This window comes from Lycorma delicatula, chromosome 3 (assembly GCF_047948215.1).
Source record: "Lycorma delicatula isolate Av1 chromosome 3, ASM4794821v1, whole genome shotgun sequence".
Lineage (NCBI taxonomy): Eukaryota > Metazoa > Arthropoda > Insecta > Hemiptera > Fulgoridae > Lycorma > Lycorma delicatula.
Genome location: NC_134457.1, coordinates 203,698,158 through 203,724,418, shown reverse-complemented (window position 1 = coordinate 203,724,418; position 26,261 = coordinate 203,698,158). Strand labels below are relative to the sequence as shown.

Here is a 26,261-nt window from a genome sequence, read left to right as displayed (position 1 = left end):
TATATATATATATATATATATATATATATATATATATATACAGGTGTGTCTATATGTGTGTAAATGTAATACTATATAATGTAATGTATGTAAACATATTCTTACAAAGGGATGTAATGTAATATTAATTTTAATTAAATAACAATGAAATAAAACAACATTTTTTTCAATTGATAAAAATTTAGTGAAGAGACATTATTACATGAAGTGATTCTGAAAAGTCAGACATTTTTAAGTATAACAGTACAGGCAGTGATAAATAGTCTTCTTAAGGTTTAATTTTGGTGCTAGTTCAAGCAGTGTAGAGAAAATTGAATATTCCATATTATAAGGTTATAATCCCACATCTTTTTTCTTATTAATCCCCCGACTTGATATGATCTGTACGTTAGACATCTGACTTGATAGACATCTGTACGTTTATTCTTCTAGAATATTCTTAAATAGTTAATGGTAGATTCTTAAAAATAGCTCTTTTAAGTCGAAGGAAGTGATGTACCATAAAATTTTGCACTTAGCTTAATCGTTAAAATGATTTTCATTCATTATTGTTTGCTATATTTATTAGATGTGGCATACATCTGGTGAAATTAAAATTTAGAAGTTAACTTTTTACTGTGTTCATAAAATAATTTGCCTTTATACATGTCAATAAAACTAAATTTTGTAGCTCTTGGGGAAAATGGGTCCCTTCCCGACAATGTGAGATTAACAAAGTTTGCTAACAAAAGTTTCTAGCTATACAACATTAAACAAAAATAAGTCGCATTAACTTATTCTTGTCCTTCAAACTGCGATCCTTGTGGTCATTCACTTGACTTTTTCTATCGCTTAAAAATGTTCAAAGTTTTCTTCAGAATGACAGTCGGCTACATTGTGTTATTCATAGCATTCTCATGGATCTTATATTATTACCCTTTAAATAGCAAATCTAACTTTTATAATAACCAATTATCACAGGGAATCTTGTTTGGAGATTGAGGTGCTTGACAAACATGGAAAATAGCCTTTTATAAACCGATTACAGACTAGGTGGGTGGAACGGGGCTAAACTCTTTTCTCTGTTCAGTTAAGAGCAGCTCGGGTATAAATTATACAGCCATTCTGTGTATGCTCAAATAATCTGCAAAATTGAGTGTACTGAATGTTTACTTTGCCAATATTATTAGCAATCTCTTTATGACAATCAGCTAGTGATCTTTTTTCTATATCTTACTATCGGCTTAATATCTTCCTAATTATAAGATTCACTTTTTACCAGAGTTTGGCTGTTTTTGAAATATTATATTTCAAATTCTTATATTTCTGTACTACTCATTTAATTATCATTATTTCTGATGCTTGCTGTATTTTAGGTTTCACTGCTTGTTCTTGGTCACTTCTCAAGAAAAAGTAAGCTAAGGTACATATCTCGTTTACTGAATTTACAGAGATAGGCTTATCATTGAGTTTTTGTTCTTTTTAAAAGTTTCTTCAGTTATTTTTTGATTGTTTACTTATTTTTACTGGCCATAGCACTGCATAGTTTTTCCTTGTCTTTGGATAATTTAAAAATGTTTCCTCCTCTATGAATCATGAGACCTTGCCGTTGGTGAGGGGGCTTGAGTGCTCAGGGATACAGAGTAGCTGGACCGAAGGTGCAACCATATCGGAGAGGTATCTGTTGAGAGCCAGACTAAGGAATGATTCCTGAAAGAGGGCAGCAGCTCTTTCAGTAGTTGTTAGGGGCGTGAGTCAGAACGACTTAAACGGCCGTATCAACATCACTCAGTCCTCTGAGTACTGCGCAGCTGAAAGCAATGGAAAACTACAGCTGCTTTTTTTCCAAGAAAATGTGGCTCTCTGCATTTTCACATAGAAATAATGGAGGCGCCTTCCTTGGTAAAATATTCCGGAGGTAAAATAGTCCCCCGTTCGGATCTCCGGGTGGGGACTACTAAGGAAGGGGTCACCAGAAAATTAAAAAATAACATTCTACGAGTCGGAGCGTGGAATGTTAGAAGCTTGAAAAAGGTTGGTAGGCTAGAAAATTTAAAAAGGGAAATGGGTAGGACAAATGTGGATATAGTAGGAATTAGTGAGGTTCGGTGGGAAGAGGAAGGCGACTTTTGGTCAGGTGATTTTAGAGTAATTAACTCAGCGTCAAATAATGGGCAGGCAGGAGTAGGTTTCGTGATGAACAAGAAGATAGGGAGGAGAGTGGAGTATTTCAAAATGCATAGCGATAGAATCATTGTAATAAGGATAAAATCAAAACCTAAACCGACAACGATTGTTAACGTCTATATGCCTACAAGCGCCCATGATGATGATGAGGTAGAGTGTGTATACGAAGAGATTGATGAAGCAATTAAACACGTAAAAGGAGATGAAAATTTAATAATAGTTGGAGATTGGAATGCAAGCATTGGAAAAGGCAAGGAAGGAAATATAGTGGGTGAATACGGGCTGGGCAAAAGGAATGAAAGAGGGGACCGACTTATAGAATTTTGCACGAAGTATAATTTAGTAATTGCCAACACCCAATTTAAAAATCATAATAGAAGAATATACACTTGGAAAAAGCCAGGCGATACTGGAAGGTATCAGATAGATTATATCATGGTTAAGCAAAGATTTAGAAATCAACTCGTTGACTGCAAAACTTACCCTGGAGCAGACATTGATAGCGACCATAATTTGGTGATAATGAAATGTAGATTGGGGTTTAAAAACCTGAAGAAAAGGTGTCAGATGAATCGGTGGAATTTAGAGAAGCTTGAGGAAGAAGAGGTAAAGAAGATTTTTGAGGAGGACATCGCAAGAGGTCTGAGTAAAAAAGATAAGGTAGAAAATGTAGAAGAAGAATGGGAGAATGTTAAAAAGGAAATTCTTAAATCAGCAGAAGCAAACTTAGGCGGAATAAAGAGAACCGGTAGAAAACCTTGGGTTTCAGACGATATATTGCAGCTGATGGATGAACGTAGAAAATATAAGAATGCTAGTGATGAAGAAAGTAAAAGGAACTATAGGAAATTAAGAAATGCTATAAACAGGAAGTGCAAACTGGTGAAAGAAGAGTGGATTAAAGAAAAGTGTTCAGAAGTGGAAAGAGAAATGAACATTGGTAAAATAGACGGAGCATACAGGAAAGTTAAGGAAAATTTTGGGGTACATAAATTAAAATCTAATAATGTGTTAAACAAAGATGGTACACCAATATATAATACGAAAGGTAAAGTCGATAGATGGGTGGAATATATTGAAGAGTTATACGGAGGAAATGAATTAGAAAATGGTGTTATAGAGGAAGAAGAGGAAGTTGAGGAGGATGAAATGGGAGAAACAATACTAAGATCTGAATTTAAGAGAGCATTAAAAGATTTAAATTGCAGAAAGGCTCCTGGAATAGACGGAATACCTGTAGAATTACTGCGCAGTGCAGGTGAGGAAGCGATTGATAGATTATACAAACTGGTGTGTAATATTTATGAAAATGGGGAATTTCCATCAGACTTCAAAAAAAGTGTTATAGTTATGATACCAAAGAAAGCAGGGGCAGATAAATGTGAAGAATACAGAACAATTAGTTTAACTAGTCATGCATCAAAAATCTTAACTAGAATTTTATACAGAAGAATTAAGAGGAGAGTGGAAGAAGTGTTAGGAGAAGACCAATTTGGTTTCAGGAAAAGTATAGGGACAAGGGAAGCAATTTTAGGCCTCAGATTAATAGTAGAAGGAAGATTAAAGAAAAACAAACCAACATACTTGGCGTTTATAGACCTAGAAAAGGCTTTCGATAACGTAGACTGGAATAAAATGTTCAGCATTTTAAAAAAATTAGGGTTCAAATACAGAGATAGAAGAACAATTGCTAACATGTACAGGAACCAAACAGCAACAGTAGTAATTGATGAACATAAGAAAGAAGCCGTAATAAGAAAGGGAGTCCGACAAGGATATTCCCTATCTCCGTTACTTTTTAATCTTTACATGGAACTAGCAGTTAACGATGTTAAAGAACAATTTAGATTCGGAATAAGAGTACAAAGTGAAAAGATAAAGATGCTACGATTTGCTGATGATATAGTAATTCTAGCCGAGAGTAAAAAGGATTTAGAAGAAACAATGAACGGCATAGATGAAGTCCTACGCAAGAACTATCGCGTGAAAATAAACAAGAACAAAACAAAAGTAATGAAATGTAGTAGAAATAACAAAGATGGACCGCTGAATGTGAAAATAGGAGGAGAAAAGATTATGGAGGTAGAAGAAGTTTGTTTTATTTGGGAAGTAAAATTACTAAAGATGGACGAAGCAGGAGCGATATAAAATGCCGAATAGCACAAGCTAAACGAGCCTTCAGTAAGAAATATAATTTGTTTACATCAAAAATTAATTTAAATGTCAGGAAAAGATTTTTGAAAGTGTATGTTTGGAGTGTCGCTTTATATGGAAGTGAAACTTGGACAATCGGAGTATCTGAGAAGAAAAGATTAGAAGCTTTTGAAATGTGGTGCTATAGGAGAATGTTAAAAATCAGATGGGTGGATAAAGTGACAAATGAAGAGGTATTGCGGCAAATAGATGAAGAAAGAAGCATTTGGAAAAATATAGTTAAAAGAAGAGACAGACTTATAGGCCACATACTAAGGCATCCTGGAATAGTCGCTTTAATATTGGAAGGACAGGTGGAAGGAAAAAATTGTGTAGGCAGGCCACGTTTGGAGTATGTAAAACAAATTGTTGGGGATGTAGGATGTAGAGGGTATACTGAAATGAAACGACTAGCACTAGATAGGGAATCTTGGAGAGCTGCATCAAACCAGTCAAATGACTGAAGACTAGGTTATCTCTCAATATTGTGTTGTTAATTAGACTTCTTGAGTCGATTGGAATCCCTTTTCCTCAAATAGATTTCAAGAATATCAATTACATCTTTGAGCATTCTCTTTGATAAAATTCTGGATTTATCTCTTAGACTGAGGCAATAACTTTCTAAATGTCCCCTTAACAGAGTGATATCTGTCTGCTTATGAAACTTATTTCCCAGGCAAATTATTATATTAAAAGCACAACATACTAGACATGGATATCTTGATGAATTAATTTACACTTCTTATAATTTAATTCACCAAATTTCTTCATAACAAAAAGCATAAAGTTAAATTTTATAATTTTAAGGTGGATTGAATTTTGTGTTAACTAAATATAATTAAACAAAAAATTATACCAATACAACTTATAGACTGTTACTTATTTGTAATTTAATAATAACTAAATTGGTAAGTTTTCTTTTTCAGCAATGTCAGATGGAGGACTTTTATCCCAGACTTTAATCATACATAGAATTGTCATTTTCATCAAATTAGATTGGAGAGGAAACAGTGATCGGTGAGTTTTCAATTAATTTAAAAAAAACATTAAAAATTTTATGTAGAAAAGCGGTAACATCAATGTACATTTAAGAATGTCCAGCAACTCTTACAGAGGGGAAGACATGTGTAAGGAAAGATTAGAAGGACTCTAGCAAAAAGAAAAAAAAGTTTCATAGTTTTTTAAGTTGAGAGAAAACATTTAAAAAATTAGGAAAACTTGGGATTAACTCATCGATTCTTGATTCGATATTATAATATTTAAAGGCTTATGAATGTAATTAAATTCCATTGTATGAATAACAATTTGTCATTATAATCAATACAATATTAGTATATTTTTTTTTGTCTTCAGTCATTTGACTGGTTTGATGCAGCTCTCCAAGATTCCTTATCTAGTGCTAGTCGTTTCATTTCAGTATACCCTCTACATCCTACATCCGTAACAATTTGTTTTACATATTCCAAACGTGGCCTGCCTACACAATTTTTTCCTTCTACCTGTCCTTCCAATATTAAAGCGACTATTCCAGGATGCCTTAGTATGTGGCCTATAAGTCTGTCTCTTCTTTTAACTATATTTTTCCAAATGCTTCTTTCTTCATCTATTTGCCGCAATACCTCTTCATTTGTCACTTTATCCACCCATCTGATTTTTAACATTCTCCTATAGCACTGCATTTCAAAAGCTTCTAATCTTTTCTTCTCAGATACTCCAATCGTCCAAGTTTCACTTCCATATAAAGCGACACTCCAAACATACACTTTCAAAAATCTTTTCCTGACATTTAAATTAATTTTTGATGTAAACAAATTATATTTCTTACTGAAGGCTCGTTTCGCTTGTACTATTCGGCATTTTATATCGCTCTTGTTTCGTCCATCTTTAGTAATTCTACTTCCCAAATAAAATTCTTCTACCTCCATAATCTTTTCTCCTCCTATTTTCACATTCAGTGGTCCATCTTTGTTATTTCTACTACATTTCATTACTTTTGTTTTGTTCTTGTTTATTTTCATGCGGCCGTTCTTGCGTAGGACTTCATCTATGTCGTTCATTGTTTCTTCTAAATCGTTTTTACTCTCTGCTAGAATTACTATATCATCAGCAAATCGTAGCATCTTTATCATTTCACCTTGTACTGTTACTCCAAATCTAAATTGTTCTTTAACATCATTAACTGCTAGTTCCATGTAAAGATTAAAAAGTAACTGAGATAGGGAACATTCTTGTCAGACTCCCTTTCTTATTACGGCTTCTTTCTTATGTTCTTCAACTGTTACTGTTGCTGTTTGGTTCCTGTACATGTTAGCAATTGTTCTTCTATCTCTGTATTTGAACGCTAATTTTTTTTAAATGCTGAACATTTTATTCCAGTCTACGTTATCGAATGCCTTTTCTACGTCTATAAACGCCAAGTATGTTGGTTTGTTTTTCTTTAATCTTCCTTCTACTATTAATCTGAGGCCTAAAATTGCTTCCCTTGTCCATATACTTTTCCTGAAACCAAATTGGTCTTCTCCTAACACTTCTTCCACTCTCCTCTCAATTCTTCTGTATAGAATTCTAGTTAAGATTTTTGATGCATGACTAGTTAAACTAATTGTTCTGTATTCTTCACATTTATCTGCCCCTGCTTTCTTTGGTGTCATTACTATAACACTATTTTTGAAGTCTGAGGGAAATTCCCCTTTTTCATAAATATTACACACCAGTTTGTGTAATCTATCAATCGCTTCCTCAACTGCACTGCGCAGTAATTCTACAGCTATTCCGTCTATTCCAGGAGCCTTTCTGCCATTTAAATCTTTTAATGCTCTCTTAAATTCAGATCTCAGTATTTTTTCTCCCATTTCATCCTCCTCAACTTCCTCTTCTTCCTCTATAACACCATTTTCTAATTCATTTCCTCCGTATAACTCTTCAATATATTCCACCCATCTATCGACTTTACCTTTCGTAAACATTCTCCCATTCTTCTTCTACCTTATCTTTTTTACTCAGACCTCTTGCGATGTCCTCCTCAAAAATCTTCTTTACCTCCTCTTCCTCAAGCTTCTCTAAATTCCACCGATTCATCTGACAATATTAGTAATGAAGCGATTAATTTGGATAACATCTAAAGTTCCAGGATGTCTTTCAAATTACTTCATATAAGAGATGAAGCATATTGTGGCAGGTTTTAATGTATCTACCAAAAAGAGAAACGATCTGTTTAATTTTCATGAGAAAGTTTTTTATGTTTTTTGGGGTAAGAGTGACATCTCCACTTTCACTTTTGGGAAATTATATTTATAACCACCGATATTCTTTTGCAGAATTTACAAAATCTGCTAGAGTATTATAATATTCAATTCATACAAACATCACGTATATATATATATATATATTTTTTGAATAAGTGTTAAGAGAATAAAGCTCACAGTGACGAAAATTCTTTAAATCATTAATTCACTTTCAGGTGTGATTTTTAATTGCAACTTACTTGTAAATTATGGTAGTAAATAATCTACTTTGTTATCCACTAAACATTTGTGTACCTGCACTTACATGTAGTTTCTGCGTTAACTTAAAAATATATTTTAATAAATGATGTCATTTTGTGATAATAAAATTCATAACGGTTAAACTAAAAAATATAATTTAATAGTACATATGACATGAAGAGATAATCATTGAAAATTAACATAATCATGGCAGTTTATTTATCGACTAGTAAAGAAAAATTGTATTTTAAATTTAACTTTTGGCATCCGCGGGTTGTAATGGACGGTCGTTCAATTAGGTATGTCACCCTTCAGAAATATCTGGGTGTTATCCTTGATGAGAGGCTTCTCTTCAAGGAGCACCTTCAGTATGTGGCGAAGAAGGCAGTTGATGCTTTCTTCGGCGTTTGTAGAGTGGTCCATCCCGATTGGGGGTTGAATTTCCGTACCATGCGGATTCTTTACAAAGGTGTTTGCGAGGCCATTATGTTGTACGCTGCCCCCGTCTGTGCTCATCGTTTGCGGTACCAATGTTATAGGGACATTCTATTACGAGCCCAGCGTCTTCTTTTGTTAGCGGTTGTCGGTGGTTACAGGGCTGTCTCGCGAGAGGCAGTAACTGTGATCGCGGGCATCAAACCTGTAGATATTTCGGCCACTGAACGTAGCCAGCGGTATGTTGCAAAGAAGGGAGACCTTCTTACTGCTGGGCGTATGCGTGAGGTTGAAGACCAAGGTTTCGACTCTTGGCAAGATAGGTGGAATACTTCTTTGACAGCTCGTTATACGCATGGTATATTCCCCAATGTTAGAGAGTTGCGAGCGGTTAGCTGGGTATCCCCCAATCGGCACAAGACACAGTTCCTCTCCGGACATGGTGCCTTTAGGGATAAATTGGCTAGGTTCAGGTTGGTTGATTCCGGCTTCTGTCCGGACTGTAGGGTCGATGACACCGTGGACCATGTCCTACACATATGTCCCCGGTACGAAGCTGAGCGTACCAGAGTTACTAGGGAACTCGAGAGAGTAAACTCTGTTTTGGATCTACGAGTCCTCCAGTTGACTCGTAGAGAGTGGACTATAGTTGCTGGCTTCCTCGCCCTGAGCAGGACCGCCGAAGGGATCTAGTAGGTGATAGGAACCTGGGTGGCTAGGGACCGCCTGGGCAGTCGAAGGTAGGTGCTTAAGGCAGCGTGCCTCGGTTAGAATAATTGGGGTTATTCTGTTGGAGTAAAGCTGTCGACGGAGTTGCGGCCGCTGCCAACGGGCATGGTTATCCTTGTCCCGGGGGGTGCGGTCGCGCTTCGACGGAGGCATTTTGTGAGCTAACGATACTGTCGGCGGGGCGTCTCTGGGTGCCGCTTCGGTGGCATGCAGCGGCGTTTCGGCGGCGGTTACGAAAGATGGTGAATGTCACGCGGGACTCCGCGATGGAGCTGTGTGGGAGTAGGTGTTACTTCTCCTCTCCCGGGCAGACCGGAGCGGAGTCAGTAAGAAACTCATTTCGAGTAATAAGCGTGGTTCTTAAGGGAACAAGGTCTAAATTTCGCTGTGTTAAACTTTAGTGGGAAAGTTTTGTTATAGTGGTAGTTTGCTCGGACCTGAGACATTCGATAATTGGCTCAATAAAGTTAGTGCTAGGCGCGGGGTCTTCATTCCGCGGTTAGGCTTCTAGCTTAGTTCCTGAGGGCGACGTGGTAGCTGCAGGTGTCCGTTGTCTTCATTCTGAAAGCATAAACACGAAAAACTATCTCGGGGTGAACTTTACCGATGCAGATGTCCCTCGGGGCACTTGCATCAGCGGGATCTCTGCGGGGCCTGAACTGAAAGCTGTGGTGCGCAATCAGTTTGAGGGCGAGAAGATGTCCTTCGTTAAAGCCACTACTGGATAGGAACGGGGGGGGGGGGTGTAGCGACCGGACACGCTAGGAGGTGGGAAGTAGGAGGTCTGTTCGCCTCTCCCTAGTGGACCAGACCGGAGTCCATAATTTAACCTAAGTGTGTGGCCTGAACTAAGTTGAGTTCACCAAGGGAAACGGGACTAAATATTCGTTGTTGTAATCAACATTTTTGGTGGTATGTTGTGTTTTTTGCCTCGAATTACGAGACATTCACGAAATTGGCTCATTATAAGTAGAACAACTAGGCGCGGGGTTCGCACTTCCGCGAGCTCGGTTAGTTAGTTCAGAGGAATACAATGTAGGACATTCAAGATGTCAGGACGAGGCCTACAGGCAATAAGCTGAGTTATTAAATACCGATGCAAATGTCTATCGACTAATTTCTGCCGAGGCATTTACATCAGTGGCATCCCAATGAGGCCAGGCTTATTGCTATGAGATGTAAAAGTCAGAGCGCAATAGACAACTCACGTAAACCCCAACAGGGCATCGAACCGAGTGGTGGGGGGACGGTGGGTGGCGACCGGAATGTCACTAGGCAGGTGTCTTCCCTTACGGGGTTTGGATGGTGCCCTTTGTATATATATATATAAACTGTTCTTATGCCATCAGAAAGGGGATAATTTCAGTGCAGTGGTATCATTTACAAATCATAAAAAAAAATAGTCAAATATCTGCTTTTATTGATATATACAAATAAAATTATGGTGTTTTAAAATTCAGTTTCTAGTAGCTGAAAAATTTATTTTAAAGCTAAACAACTATCAATATGATATATTAAGCGGAAATTTGTAATATTTATATGAAATCTTTCCATTAAAAAATAAAAATATAAAATAACGATGAGTACTCAGACGGACGGAGAAGTACTACAAAAACAAACTAAATTTAACAACACAAATAGGTTTTTACAATGTATTTGCTTAGGTTTTATAATGATATCAAAGCTTCACAAATTATACATAATCAAAACCCAGACACAGATCCTGGAGATTTGAAAAACTTATTCTTTGATGATAATCTTTAAGCACTATCATTAAAGGTTTTTTATTTAATACAGTGCTATTTCCCATTAACATGGAATCATTTGGTATTTGAAATTAAAAATAAAAAAAATTAGACAATATTATTTCTTACTACATACAAGGGCAGCAGCACTTGTATTATACTTTACAATTATAGCTACTTTAAATGTGAAAATAGAAATAGTATTTTAAGTGATAAAAAACCATTAAATTTAAATACATGAACATTGGTGATGGCTACAGACTAAACAGAGAAATGATCATTAAATTTTGAATATAAAAGAAAACGTGAATATTAAATAGATCTAGTGAATCTGAACTCACAACTTTTATTATAGAAAAAATACAAATTATTACAGTGAAGGTACATATGAAAAAACTACATGTGCATTTTATGTAACGATAAAATTAATGTACGATAAGCAAACAAATACCTATTATTGTGTTCACAGTTTTTAAATTAAAATTAAATGTCTATCAGAACTGTAAAATGTTTTTTTTTTTTTTAAACAAATCAATTTAGCGATAATTATTCATTTTAAATCTTTCACCGGCAACTACTTCAGTAGTAGTAATATTTGGAAACCTTTTTGCGGGTTAAGTTCTTTAACTATGTCCACCTTATAAATATTTAAAATTTTAACTTTATAGTAAGTCAGAATTGATGCGAGACAAAGAGTTGAAAAAAATTATAGGACCTATTCAAGCTCCACAAACCAAATGCTCAATGTAGGAAACAAAATGATTATCTAATTATATTAAGTGATGGGATCATATTTATTTTTTTAATATTTTACCAATCTACAATTTTAATTAGAATAAGTTAATACAATAAGAAATTTATAAAAATGATTTGAGGTAATTTTTTTTAAAAATTATACCCATTTTAATTACATATATTTTTCTCTAAAACTTAAGATAGTACGTAAATGGTTAATGTATAAAATATAATAATTTTTATATTTGTAGGACAGGATTCAATTATTAAAGTGAAAAAATTATGCTTTTTCTTAATTTTTACAATTATAACTTGATGTTATTATATCTATTGATATATTAGGTGCAGTTAAACAACCAGGAAACATGTTATTCGAATATATTTAATAATTTTAAGAAGAGTCTACCTGCATTTAAAAAAAAAATTAGTTAATAGAAAATGCAATTTTCTATTAAGTAATGCAATTTTTTTTTATTTAAGTAAAAAATATTATTTTTTATTAAAGAAATTATTAAACTCACATTTTAAAAGTTTTCTTCAACATATTCAAGTTTCCCTTTTTTTCTTCCTCCTTTATATTTCTTTTACTTAATATGTCTTTTCTGATCTCTTTTTGAATCTTTTGAAGTTATGTTCAGCTATAGTGGCATGATTAATATCATTTATTATTAGCCCTTGCGCTATAGTTAAAAGCTAATCCCATAATTTTGTAATACTTACTATAATACTCCAGGATTTTCCCTATATCATCGAAATTGAAACTTATCATATGGCTCGTAACTGTAGTTTTTAAACCTATAAATATGGTCTTTGGAGCCATTGCCAAAAAACTCTGTTGAAAACTCTCATTGAGATTTTGGTTACGAATGCTGAGGAATTTTTTCAGAAGTTTTCATCATTTCTATCAAATATTGTTTAAGATTTGATAATATTCATTACACCTTGAGGTATGAATTTGTATCGGTGTAATTTTCATGATTCTTTAAAATATTTATACCCTGAGTTTGTTACTTCTGGGGTACAGGCCTTTTGGTGGATTGTCATCGATGAACAATCTGTGAAAAAATGCCCATATTGTTTTTCTCATAGCTTAAAGACTATATACATATTCTTTTAATGACATTTCAATAGTAACTACAATAGATTTATAGTTTAACTCATAAGTCTATTTTTTACCACCGAGAACTCTTCCATCTTTAAGAAATATTTTATTTATTTTTCTTTTAATTCCTTCAACCTAACACACCTCATTTTCTAAATTCAGTCTATATAGAAATTCACTATAACAATTTCATTCCCATACAGTTTACTTTAAAGCAATTTTATACATCTTTTATAATCAGTAAGATTTAGAATATTTTGCCACAAAGAAATTCCATTTTTTTCTGCTGTACACACACGCACAAAAAATTTCAAAGCATTTCTCATTGTCAGTTTTTTAAAAAGTAAAGTATCATTTTAAAGAAAGAATTCCCAGTAATTTTTTTTTTTAAATAATTAAATATAAAAAAATAAATAAAGGTTTTTCTAATAACATGATTATTTGATACAAAAAATAATAAAGTTACAATCATCACTGTACGTTTCTTTTATTTCACAGCATATATTTTCGTATTAATCCCTTAATAAATATGCATGTAATACCATCATCATTCATGACTGGTGTGTATACTAAATTGTTGTGAGATGACAATGGTACTTAGTAGGATCTTTTTTTTTATCAGATTAAAAAATTACAGGTCTGTCTGGAAAACAAATATAGATGATGCTTATTAAGAGAATGCATAATAAGGTCTGAAGTTATAGGATCCTCATATAAATTAAATTTTGTATAATTTAAAGATTTAGATTATTTACAGTGTTAAAACTGCTGAAAAGTGACGCAGTAAGTATCCATATAAAATAAAAATATGTGGCTAGAATTGAATAGGTTTGGCTGAAGCATATCTGATAACAGAGTTGCTTCAGTAAATTCATAACAGCAGTGATTTTATTATAAAATCATCTAATAAAAATATTTTTTAGAGTTGTCAAATATAATAATTAAAATAGTATATAAAAAAGTGCAAAATTTATGTCATCCAAGAATTATATATAATTTTAAAAGTTTTATATAATTATTTTATAAAACAAATCCTGTGCTTTATTAACAATGTTATGCTCTACTCACCCCTTACTACTCACAGATTAAAGTTTCATGCTTTTTATTTTACTAAAAAACAAGATTCCAATTTTTTACACACCATTTACCTGCAATAACATTTTTCACACGTGAATTTATATTTAAAAGAAAAATAAATACACAAACAATGAATAAATGTTATAGTTTTTAGATTATTATAAAAACAGGTTTTCAGTTTTTCTTCTTAGTTTTATTGTTTGCATGTCGAAACAAAGATAAAGAAATTCTAAACTCTAATAAAAAATTTCAATTAAAAAGATCCCTTTTAGCATGCCAGAAGGTGGAGGTAGATTTCACCGGTGCTAAGTAGGAGATAAAAAAGATTTCCACCTAAAGTTAAGAAAAACTTCAAAATTTACTCAATATGTCAATGGTTGCATGTGAAAAAAAGTTTCGCATGTTTAGCATACGACAAGCATCATCTTCTTATAATTCCAGCAACATTTTGGTTATCCCTTGTCGTAAGGGTTGGTCATTTTACAAATTGTTACAGACAAAAGTTTTAGGTAATGTTCCTTAAAAATAACTCATCCCAAAATCAATTTAAACCGATTTGATACTGTGCCTATTAAGCGAGGTATGATTCTTTTTTGTCTTTGAAACCCCTTGGGCCAATGGTTGGTGATATAAAAAAAAATTTACTTAGATAAGTTTTAGGGCCTTATCCAAAGAATAGTAGGAACTTTAAATGAAGTCAATATTTTACTTAATAAGAAAGTTATAAGTTATTTTTTTGTAAAAGCCCCTCCATTTCCACCCCGATGGTCCGATTTTGGCCATTACCAAACACATCCGAGATTTTGGGATGAGTTATTTTTAAGGCACAATTGGAAAGTTACCGGCACAAAATTACGGCAGTTATAGAGTCCACAAGAAAGTGAAATATATATAAACTTGTACATATAAACTTTTGAGCTGACACTAGTTTTGGGGTCTGGAGGATAGCTTTCTTATGAAATCTACCTAAAAATAAAATCAGCTAATTAATTTAAATTCAAATATAGTTCAAAATTAGAAGTGTTTTAGTATTCTACTACTACTACTACTACTACTACTTATCAGGGCTTGGGAGGTGATAAATAAAAAAATTGTATTTTTTTAGTTATTTTACAATTCAACATATTTGAAGGGATAATACTAATGTATACAGTAACTTAATGAAAAATGCTGTAAATAGAACAATAATTTAAGTGGAATAAAGAGATGATTTTTTTTTATATTTTAATGAAATTGTCCATATGTAATTTTATGCAATTCCCTTAGATTAAAAACAATTAATATTACTTTTCTAAACAGTTATTTTATAATTTTATGATAATCAGGTTTCTATATCATAATCAATTTTCATTATGTACCATTTGATATATGTTTGAAATGAAAAAAATAAATAGATCTGTTTACATCAGGATATCAGACTTTGAAAATAAACCAAAATGTTATATAACAAAAACATGGTATTTAAAAGCATCTAGGCCCTTATGCAATTCCTAGAGAGAGAATATAATTCTAGAATAATTCTGCAGCAGGTAGAACAAACTTTTCACTATGAAACTGAAGTGACAAAGTGACTGGTACCAGTTTTAAAAGTAGTTAACCAGGTAGAAAAAGTGAACAATAAAAGCCGGTGGGTTGACAAAGATGATCAACATAGCAGAATGACTATTATGACAACTCAAGTTAACATTACACGTAGGCTGTGAGTATTCATGCTGGTTTATTCATTCTTGGCTTATTGATAATACATCAATTTTTACCACTCCTAAGGAAACAGTGTTAAATATCTATACTCTGCATGGTAATTTTAGTTAATGCTATAGATATGAAAATATATTAACATTGCACTGGGTAAAATTTCTTGAACTAGTATTTTTTCAAGGTTTTTTTATAATAAAATAAACATGCATTCATTTAAATTTGTTCACAAGCCGTCTAATTTCAATCAAAATCTACATGTTAAATTACATTTCACACTCATTTTAGGTTAATAAATAAAAATATATCTAAATCACTTTTGTGATTTTTCTAATGACAAGATTCTTTTAAAATATATTCTAGATTTTTATCAATGTGTTTTTATGAGTAACAATTGTAATGAATTACCTAATATAGTATTTTATAACTGATGATGAAAACATGGACCCCACAAATTCTCATTTAAGTTGGTCAATCTATATTACGCTTCTTATGCGATGTGTATATACATGATTTTTGTTAATCTATATGAATGAAAAGCTCTTTATATAAACTGGTAAAACTTTCAAGCTCGCTATTTTGTTGTTAATGATTTTGTGTTAATAATTAATTGCAGTACACTAAAATGTACCTTTAATAAAATGTATGTTAATGTGTATGTATGTATATAATAAATGGTGGAAGAGAACCTAAACTTAATTTGAAAAGAATAAGCAAACATAATAAAAAAATAATCCATAATGGATTAACATATAAATAAAATCTTTAAAAACCAATCTTTTTTAATTCAATCTAGCAAAAATTCAAACATTTACTAAAATGATCAATAGATTTTTTTCTCCTACTTATTAGGCAGTTCATATATATAAGCTTTTTGCACAAGGAGAAAAAATGGAGTAAATGTTGACCGATGAAAAGTGCCAAATCCAAGCTCAGAATTGGAATTGTTAACTGTTATACAACTTTTAAGTGTTATAACCATAATAGGTGTAGGTAATTTGACATGGGTTACAAGCCACTCTCCAAAACGATGCAGTCATTCTCAAGAACAACAAGACCCTATTGTACAAGGCTTACTAGGAAAGTGAGGATTACAGTGGTTTCCAAACAGTATTAAAAACCCACCAAAATATAACTGATATTTAACCCGACAAGCACACCTACCCTCTGTTTTACCACTTGGGCACTAGTGTGTAATAAACATAATTACTCTCCAAGTAAGTAACTCGACTGATATTTTTGATACATTAGGTATTTTATATGTGTCACAGTCACAATGAAACAATGGAAGAGATAATGTAAAGAAACAGTTTAATGTACCTATTTGTTGTGAAACAGTGTGCTATGGAATGGAAAATCAGTTGAAATATGTTTAGTAAAGTCTTGTAATATCATATCATTTTTTATTTTATATTAACATTAGATGATTCGCAGTTTTTTAAATGTAGGAAAAATAATATTCAAGTAATATATTTTTTAAATTCAACTGCGGTTACTGATTACCAATAATTCCTACAAAAAAAATTTTATTTTCAGATAGCCAATTCATAATAATTTTTTTACTAATTTAATGTTTGTTATATTTTCATGATTATTTTTGTAAAATATAATTTTTTTTGAACTTTCATGACTATTTTTCAAGCATATCATTATAATGAAACCCAACAACACACAAATCTGAAGTCTATTTTTCCTGTATTATTATTATTTGATATTCCATTAGATGATTTTCAAAAATGTTTGATGTTTTGGTTTGGAGAAACCGGTTTACCTTCTACAATTTTATTTTCTTCAAATAATTTTATAAGCCCAATGTACTTAATTGGCATGAGTTTCATGATAATGAAAACTGATACAGCCATTCTGGAGTAAATTTATAAATCAAAATATAAACAGATCTGCTACACAAAACCTTCCTCCTCCTGCAACGGCAGGGACAAAAGTATATTTAACGTTTTTTTTTTAGTACAATTATTATAAAATTTCATCGGGAGAATTGGCTGTTTCCTAATCAATTGTTTTTCAAAGTAAATATATGAAAGCTAAAACCCAATAGATTGAGAATTTTTGAGAGGGATTATGTGTGAGAAAAAGAGAGCTCAAACAATTTAGTATGATGCATTAAGAATAAAAATACTTTAGAATACTTTACTGAGACATAATGTAAAAAGTTCTTCAAATATATATAAAACAACTAAAAATTGCAGAATAATTCATTGAATGATTTCATTAGTATTAGAGAACATTCATGAAGTCACATAACCAAAACCTATATAGAAATGCATAGTGGTAGTCGTAGGGAGGGGAATGAAAATATCATTCACTTAAATTGGGGTCTACTAATATTCATTTACAGGTCTATGTATAAACTTTTGGGCTCAAAACTCTCCAAAACTACTAGACTAAATATTAATTTTTATAGTAAAAAAATTTTACTTTTAATTTTAATTTAATTCTAATTTTAATTTTTATAGTAATTTTAATTTCATTGAAATTTAGATATGCTATAGTAGTGTATCTAAATTTGCGCATTTGAAAGGATGATAGATTAATTGAGTTGTTCTTGAGTTATACGTAAGGGTAAAAAAATTTGAGCGAGGCTAGTTATAATCATAGTTCGTTATGATGCTGCAAGTTGGAACTTGAAAATAGAATAAAATAACAAAAAGTTGGTGTTTTGTTCAGAATTGCACAAGATTTTTTAAAAATTCTAAATAATTTATATATACAGATTCTTACATTATATGACTTTTTAGAAAATTTATTTGGCATATTTTTGTTATATAATTTGTGTTTTAGAATTCTAACAAATGGGGTACACTTATCTACAATACACTGATTGAACATTACCTACAGATCTGGTATAAATTAAGCGATACAATGAATCGATTACAATATGAACAGAAAATTATGAGGTTACTTGAATCACCTGATTCCAATTGTGATAAACATCATGCTCTTATTTTGTGTCAAGCTGTCAATTTCCGAGCAGGGCTCCTATATCTTTATGAGGAGAATAAAATGTAAGTATTTCCTTAAAAATTATATTATTGTCCTAGAATTTTATGTAAAAAATACCTGTTTTAGAATTAAAGAAAAATATTTTTTTAGTTTATTTGAAAAATAAGAAAATATTTTAAACAATTAACTTTATGAATTGTAAAGTGCAGTTATTTTCTTGAGATGAGTTGAATAACGTAAATATGTCATCTACTACTGAAAACTTTTAATTTTTGTAGTTCTTTATTTTCAAGTTAAAAATTGTGTTAGAACTGCTTAAAAAGTCTATAATATCAGACTTCTTAGTTTAGGTGTAGTGGTGTGTTACTTTTTAATTTTAAAGTCAACCAAAACAGTTTTAATATATATTGTTTGTAGCGAAGTTAACAAAAAATTAGCTTTATACTCTATACATTTTTTTATTAAACCTACACAATTATTATATAATTAATTCTCAAGGAATATATAAATTGTCTACAATAAGCATATGAGGTGGTACATAAAATATTTTGGAGGGTAGTAATGCAAAACCATTTTCAGAAAAGCAATACATTTCAAGAAGTGTATATTATTATGGGATTTGCATCAGTATATACTTTGTACATTGAATTGAAAGTGGAATTGGTGATAATGACATTCATAAATAGCCTGACATTGATACCTGCAAACTGCTGATGTTTTACTGTACATGAAGAATTTGATCACACTTCAGATGTATGTGTTTCTTAACTGTGTGAACTAATCTATAAGATAGCTTCAAAATAATTATTAACTGCCTGAACTGAGTTAAACATTTCTGAGATTGAATAAAATTTTGTGCAAATGTATTATTCATCTTTTACATCCATCTTGAAAATCCCTGACAATACATGTACAATGATAACAAATGAGTTACAATGCTCTCATTTTTACATTTACCTCCATGCAATTGTGGCACACTGATCACTACACATACTAGTATATCAGATGCTAGTACCTACCTAGTACTGCATCATATACTAAACGTGGTTAAAATTCATGGCCCCCCCCCCCCCAGTTCAGAATATTATGGATACAATCTTATAGTAGATTTATTAACTACTTTACAGAATAATTAAGAATATATTTTTTCATGACTGTGATTAGTTTTGTAAAGTGTTTAAAATGTCCCTAACTAATAATGTACTTATTTTTCTTGGTTTCAGGTACCAGCAAATATTACAATACCATTTATGTCAAAAAGATTACCAGAATGTGATTACTTGTTGCCGCAGATTTGGTAATCAAGATTCTAGTCTTTGGATTCAAGCACTTTGGGCCGGTGCTAGAAATCCAAATGTACCTCCATATCTTCTTAATGAAATACTTGGTGTTATAGATACTATTATTAACTGTTATTAATACTTCTATATGTGGCTCAATAACCACAATATTAATAAGCCAGCATAATTTTAATTAGTAGTCACTGAAATTGTCATAATGATATACACTAGTGTGGTGAATGTCAATGGTCAACTGCAGATTTTTCAAAACATACACTTTTGTCAACCTTATGTGGCAAATGCATTTTTCTGTAAAAAGAGAATGTCTTTCCACAGCTTCTTTTGCTATGAATATTTTTCCTAAAAAGCTCCTTTTACCAGTAACCATAAAAAAATAAATGGTTTTTGAAATTTTTGAACTTTAGATCAGACACTTTCCTTATTATAAAAAAAAGTGTGATTTTGCTGATTCATTTTCATTTCTTGTTTACATTAAATATTTGGCACTCACTTTACTGACATCTTTTGTATAATAACTAGCTACTCATAGTACCCAGCACATTTAACTGATTAAGTTTATCAATAATCATATTAGCTGAAATTTTCAAGTCTACAAAATAAGACTGCATAATCAGAAATTTTTATATTTGATGATGTAAAAGGCCTCCCCAAATCTTAATGCATCGCCGCTCTAAAACCACACAAAAAATTAACACGTACTTTTTCATCAATGAATGTTATAAACACTTCATCACAAACTGTTTTTATTATATTTGCATGTATTTACATTGGAGTTTACTTCTGGTTGAATAAAACTTTATTCATGTATTCTCCAGAGTTAAAAACTTGAAAATTTTATCCATTTCATTAGCATGATTCCATAAAAAATCTGAAGAAAAAAATACAGAAATTGTTTGTTTTTTTTTTAAGTCACCAGTCAGTTGATTTGATGAAATTCTCAATTCTATTCTAATTTTGTAACCTCAACATATTTTCTAATTTTACATGATCAACTATCTGTTTTATATTTCCCAATCTTGTTTTCTATCACCGCTATTTGTCACTGTCACCAAACTAAACTTAGATATCTTAATATTCTTTTCCTTTCTGCTTTTCCTATGTCCATATTCACAATTATAAGTGCTACTACTTTCTACAATAATAATTTCAAGAATCTCTTTCTAATTCATAGATATATATTTGACTCGCAGGCTTCTTTTTTTCATAAATGCTGTCTTTTCTTGTCCCAGTCTGCTTTTGATTTCTACTTCATTTTGGACTTCTTTTTAATTTTGCTTCATAAGTAGTAAGATTCTATGAGTTTGTATATTATATTCTGTTTTAATGTTTAATTTATTATCCTCCTTTCTGTCATATTTCATTATTTTTATTTTACTCTTATTTATCCTTAGCCTGAATTTCTCCCCTAGCAGTAATAAATCCATGCCATTCAGGCTTGTAACTCACCTTGGTTTTTGCCAAAAAAAAATTGTGAATTTTAACATAACTTTTTCCTCCTCAATTTTCATCTTTAATTCCTGAATTGTGTCTTCTAATTGTGTCTTGAATTGTGTCTTCTAATTGTGTCCGTGAATTGTGTCTTCTCTAGAGTTGTTTAGTCCCCCAGAACTTTACAAATTTTGTCCATTTCTTTGGCATGAATATTTTTCAAAACATGCTTACAATGTTAACCAAACAGTTTACTTTATCGGTCATTCTACCAGAAGTGCTTGTTCACTCGCTCCTTTTTGAACCAGGACTTGCTTTTAGCCTCATCTTCTATTCTTATAACATGCTACCTGATTTTTGCTTAGTTTATATATGTTTTATTTCCCTATATTTCAATCCAATTTTCTTAAAAATATTAAACATTTTGTTCAATTCTGTATTATCAAATGCCTTCTCAAGCTCTATAAATATAATGCAGATAGCTTTATTTGTTTAAGCCTGTCTTCTAAAGCTAGCCTGATGGCCAGAATGGCCTCTCTTGAACCCATACTCTTTCTCAAAATGAACTGTCTTCAAATACATTTTCTAACACACATTCTATTTACCTTAAACTATCCAAGTAAGCATTTTCAATGAATGGCACATTGAATTGATGGAGTAATTCTGAAATCAATTTCCATGTAAGTTTACAGCAGGCATTCATCTGCAATCATAGCTTGATGAATTCATGAATTTGTTACATACAAAAACTAACTATGTAAAGCTGACAGAAGAAAGTAATTTCATTAACAGTAACCTTGATCAATGGACTGAATTAAAATAAAATAACTGTGAATCATTAGAAAGAGAGCTATGAAATTGGAATCGTATTATATTATGAAATAATGCACTGCTTTATATTACATAGCTAAATTCAATGTGCAGACACATTTGTGTTACTGAAAATTCAAACAAGATAAGAGAAAAATAAAATTATTGTTTTTTATGTACATGAAATTTGTTTCAGTCATCAGTATTGTAAAATTAGCTCCCAAATGTATCTTCAAGTTATATGTTTTAAAACTATTAGTTTTAACTTTGTAATTTCATTTTTTATATTATCTCATACTTTTCAAAACATGGTTGTAGCATTAACCGAATAGGTTAGTCTATCGGTCATTCTGCCATTTTTATAGATCCTTATTTTAAATTAAATACAAAACAGAATTTCATATTGTTTTTTTCATTAAAGCTTGATTATTTTTGGTATTTTTAGAAAAAGAACGGTTACTATCACCGCTTGAAGTTGTAGATGCTGTATGCAGCTGGAAATCAGTGAAAATTAGTGATGTTAGATCATATTTGAACAATTGAACAATTGCTAACATGTACAGGAACCAAACAGCAACAATAACAATTGAAGAACATAAGAAAGAAGCCCTAATAAGAAAGGGAGTCCGACAAGGATGTTCCCTATCTCCGTTACTTTTTAATCTTTACATGGAACTAGCAGTTAATGATGTTAAAGAACAATTTAGATTCGGAGTAACAGTACAAGGTGAAAAGATAAAGATGCTACGATTTGCTGATGATATAGTAATTCTAGCCGAGAGTAAAAAGGATTTAGAAGAAACAATGAACGGCATAGATGAAGTCCTACGCAAGAACTATCGCATGAAAATAAACAAGAACAAAACAAAAGTAATGAAATGTAGTAGAAATAACAAAGATGGACCACTGAATGTGAAAATAGGAGGAGAAAAGATTATGGAGGTAGAAGAATTTTGTTATTTGGGAAGTAAAATTACTAAAGATGGACGAAGCAGGAGCGATATAAAATGCCGAATAGCACAAGCTAAACGAGCCTTCAGTAAGAAATATAATTTGTTTACATCAAAAATTAATTTAAATGTCAGGAAAAGATTTTTGAAAGTGTATGTTTGGAGTGTCGCTTTATATGGAAGTGAAACTTGGACAATCGGAGTATCTGAGAAGAAAAGATTAGAAGCTTTTGAAATGTGGTGCTATAGGAGAATGTTAAAAATCAGATGGGTGGATAAAGTGACAAATGAAGAGGTATTGCGGCAAATAGATGAAGAAAGAAGCATTTGGAAGAATATAGTTAAAAGAAGAGACAGACTTATAGGCCACATACTAAGGCATCCTGGAATAGTCGCTTTAATATTGGAAGGACAGGTAGAAGGGAAAAATTGTGTAGGCAGGCCACGTTTGGAGTATGTAAAACAAATTGTTGGGGATGTAGGATGTAGAGGGTATACTGAAATGAAACGACTAGCACTAGATAGGGAATCTTGGAGAGCTGCATCAAACCAGTCAAATGACTGAAGACAAAAAAAAAAAAAAAAGATCATATTTAAATAGTGTATTACAAAGTGAATTGAAGACAGCTGATCATGAACAAGCACTTATTGAAAAATATACACAAGAAACTGCCAGAATTAGAGATGTTATAAAAAGTTTACAGAACTCGTATGTATTTAATTTTTTATTTTTACTTTGGTGTGGTGTTCAGTTTAAAACTTTTGTTATGTTTTCTTTATGTTTGTCCAAAATGAACCTCGTCGATTTATCTATTGTTAGAAAAAATGTATGAATCTTGAAATGTAATGTAATAACCTGATATTGTTGCATAACAAATACATTTATTTGCTGAAGGCATTATCCTTCAGATATTAGTGATTCAGGCTGTAAATTCAGTTTGGTAAAAATTGGCTTCAGCCTTAGATAATTATTATTCTATTTTAATAATTTTAAGTAGTTATTAACTTCTAATTAAATACTAGATATTTTTCATTTTAAGTGTCATATTGTGCCAATATATATTTTAACGTAAAAAAAAATCACTTTATTTAATGAGATATGGTAATTCTGTTTATGCAGTTAACTAGCTGCTCGATGAAACACTTTCTCATAAATGGAAGAACTAAAGATTTTAAAAATTATATTTATAAGTGGAAATTGAATTATTGTATTTTATCACTATTATAACTTTTAAAAAAATTGTTAACTAATAATGAGTAGTATTGTTTTGCTAGTAAGGAAGTCAATGTTGAATTGAACAGTTGTAGCTTGAAGAATCTGTCCAGAATTGTTTTGTAGTTATTCTTTTCCTTTCTACAATCGTTACTTGATAACATTTGTTTCATCTGAACTGGTTTTAAATCCAGTGCACGGCAGGAAAATCATCATCTATTATTTAATTTAATCTTATTATATCAATGTATACCAAATGGTAAAAACATTTTTGCTTACAAATTTGAAATTGGAACAGAGTTTAACTTCATTTTGAAGTTAAAAAAAATATAAAACTAATTTTATAACATATTATTAATATTAATGAATTTCCATTGAACAGCAACAGTTTGATTTATGATACCTTTGTTGTCACACCTTCATTATTCCATAAAAGTAAGTATAAAATGATTTTTTTTTTTTGTCTTCAGTCATTTGACTGGTTTGATGCAGCTCTCCAAGATTCCCTATCTAGTGCTAGTCGTTTCATTTCAGTATACCCTCTACATCCTACATCCCTAACAATTTGTTTATAAAATGATAAAGTGTTATAATATTTTCTTAACTGAAGAACTTGTTTGTATTATTTGTGTAGTGCTAATCATATTTAGCGTATTGTAGTGTTGTTTTTAAAAATATAACAGAAAAATTTGATCAGTAAAGTTAATTACTACTTATTTGTATATTGCAAAATAGAATAATTTAATAATATATAATGTATAATTATTAATATAATCATAATTATTATATACTGCATAATTATATATATAATTATAATATATAGGGTGTCCAGGCTAAAGATACCCAACATTTGGCAAGTCCTCATCAGGGTCTGATGAAATCAGATCTTTGCAGTGGTTTGTCTGTGTTTTTGAAAATAGTATGTATGCATATAGAAGCATTCTAAAGAAGTTAGCGAAAATGCAAAATATTGTTTAACGAAACTTGGAGGCGAAATTTATTTTGAATGTGTTACTGTTACTTTATTATCAAAATGAAGTTTGAAATGTTAGAATCAATATATGTGCATATGATGCAAGACGATTGATTACAAATCAACAGCTATTTAATGAGTTGTAGTTAGGGTGCTTATGAGGCTTAATATTTATGAAAGGGTCGGATAAAACATTGAATTACAATATTTACTAGTTCTAGAGTTAATTTTACACTAAGTATGAAAATGATCTTTTATATCTGTTATACTGAAAAATTAGATATAAGTTTTTATATAATTAAGTAAAATTAATAAGTTTTCCAGTTATTTAGTAAAATGTTACATTATAGTTTCACTTAAATGTAATTTATTTCTGTTTATTTTAACAGACCAGTCACATTTCAAGGATCTCGATGCAAAGCTTGCAACAATCAGCTTGAACTTCCATCAGTTCATTTCTTATGTCAGCATTCCTTTCATCAACAGTAAGTGATTATTATTTAAATGAATTCTGTTGGTATTAAAAAATGACATATTTGGCTTTGTATTCTAGTGTTATATTCCTTATTTGAGCATATTATATAAATAGAGGGTATATAACAAACAAAGGATGAATATAAAACATCTGTTCAGCTGCAGATAACATTAATTTTTGATGTTATATAAGTATGATATTGTATTGATATGAACAGTGTTCTTTAATGATTGGACCATGACTGTAGTTTATATTTGCATAAAATAATTTCATTACAATTCTTTTGCCAAGTGGCTAACCAAAGTAAAATGTGGTATGCCATCAGACCAAGATTATATTTTGTATATGAGCATTTTAATTAATATGTTCCTTCCTTGTGAAGTACCATCATATATTTGTTTTCCATACGTAATGGGTGGGACTTGTAACGTAATCTAATTTCTTCCCATACAAAAACCCTGTTGTTGCAAAATAATTTTTTATCAATATCAGATTTTAGATGGAATTTCATTAAGATTTGGACTTATAAATCCTACTTGGTTATAAATTCATTTTTGTGAAATGTAAGAAGCAACTTCATAAAATTAATATTCTTAAACATGATCATTAAAAGATTTTTTTTATAAAACTAGATATGTAATAATGTAATATTACTAGATAATGTAATATTAATTTTTTTCAGATATTTTAAAAGATAAAAAAGCTATTATTTTAGCTAACTTTGTTCTTAAAACTAAACAATTAATTGTACAATATATTCTCATTTTCAATTAAAAATAATTTCTTTA

At 31.1% G+C, this 26,261-nt stretch overlaps 1 protein-coding gene across 3 annotated transcripts in view; it reads left to right on the top strand.

The window, feature by feature from the left end:
* The window catches only part of LOC142322373 (vacuolar protein sorting-associated protein 11 homolog), a 68,723-nt gene that overhangs the window by 17,072 nt on the left and 25,390 nt on the right, over nucleotides 1–26,261 (top strand). For 2 of the 3 annotated variants that reach the window (XM_075361380.1, XM_075361379.1), the window contains exons 4-5: nucleotides 18,162–18,385; nucleotides 25,388–25,483. In XM_075361380.1, coding sequence (XP_075217495.1) covers nucleotides 18,162–18,385; nucleotides 25,388–25,483 — 320 coding nt within the window. Of the gene's footprint in view, nucleotides 1–18,161; nucleotides 18,386–19,546; nucleotides 19,621–25,387; nucleotides 25,484–26,261 lie in introns of all 3 variants that reach the window. The other variant, XM_075361381.1, reaches the window with a different exon arrangement.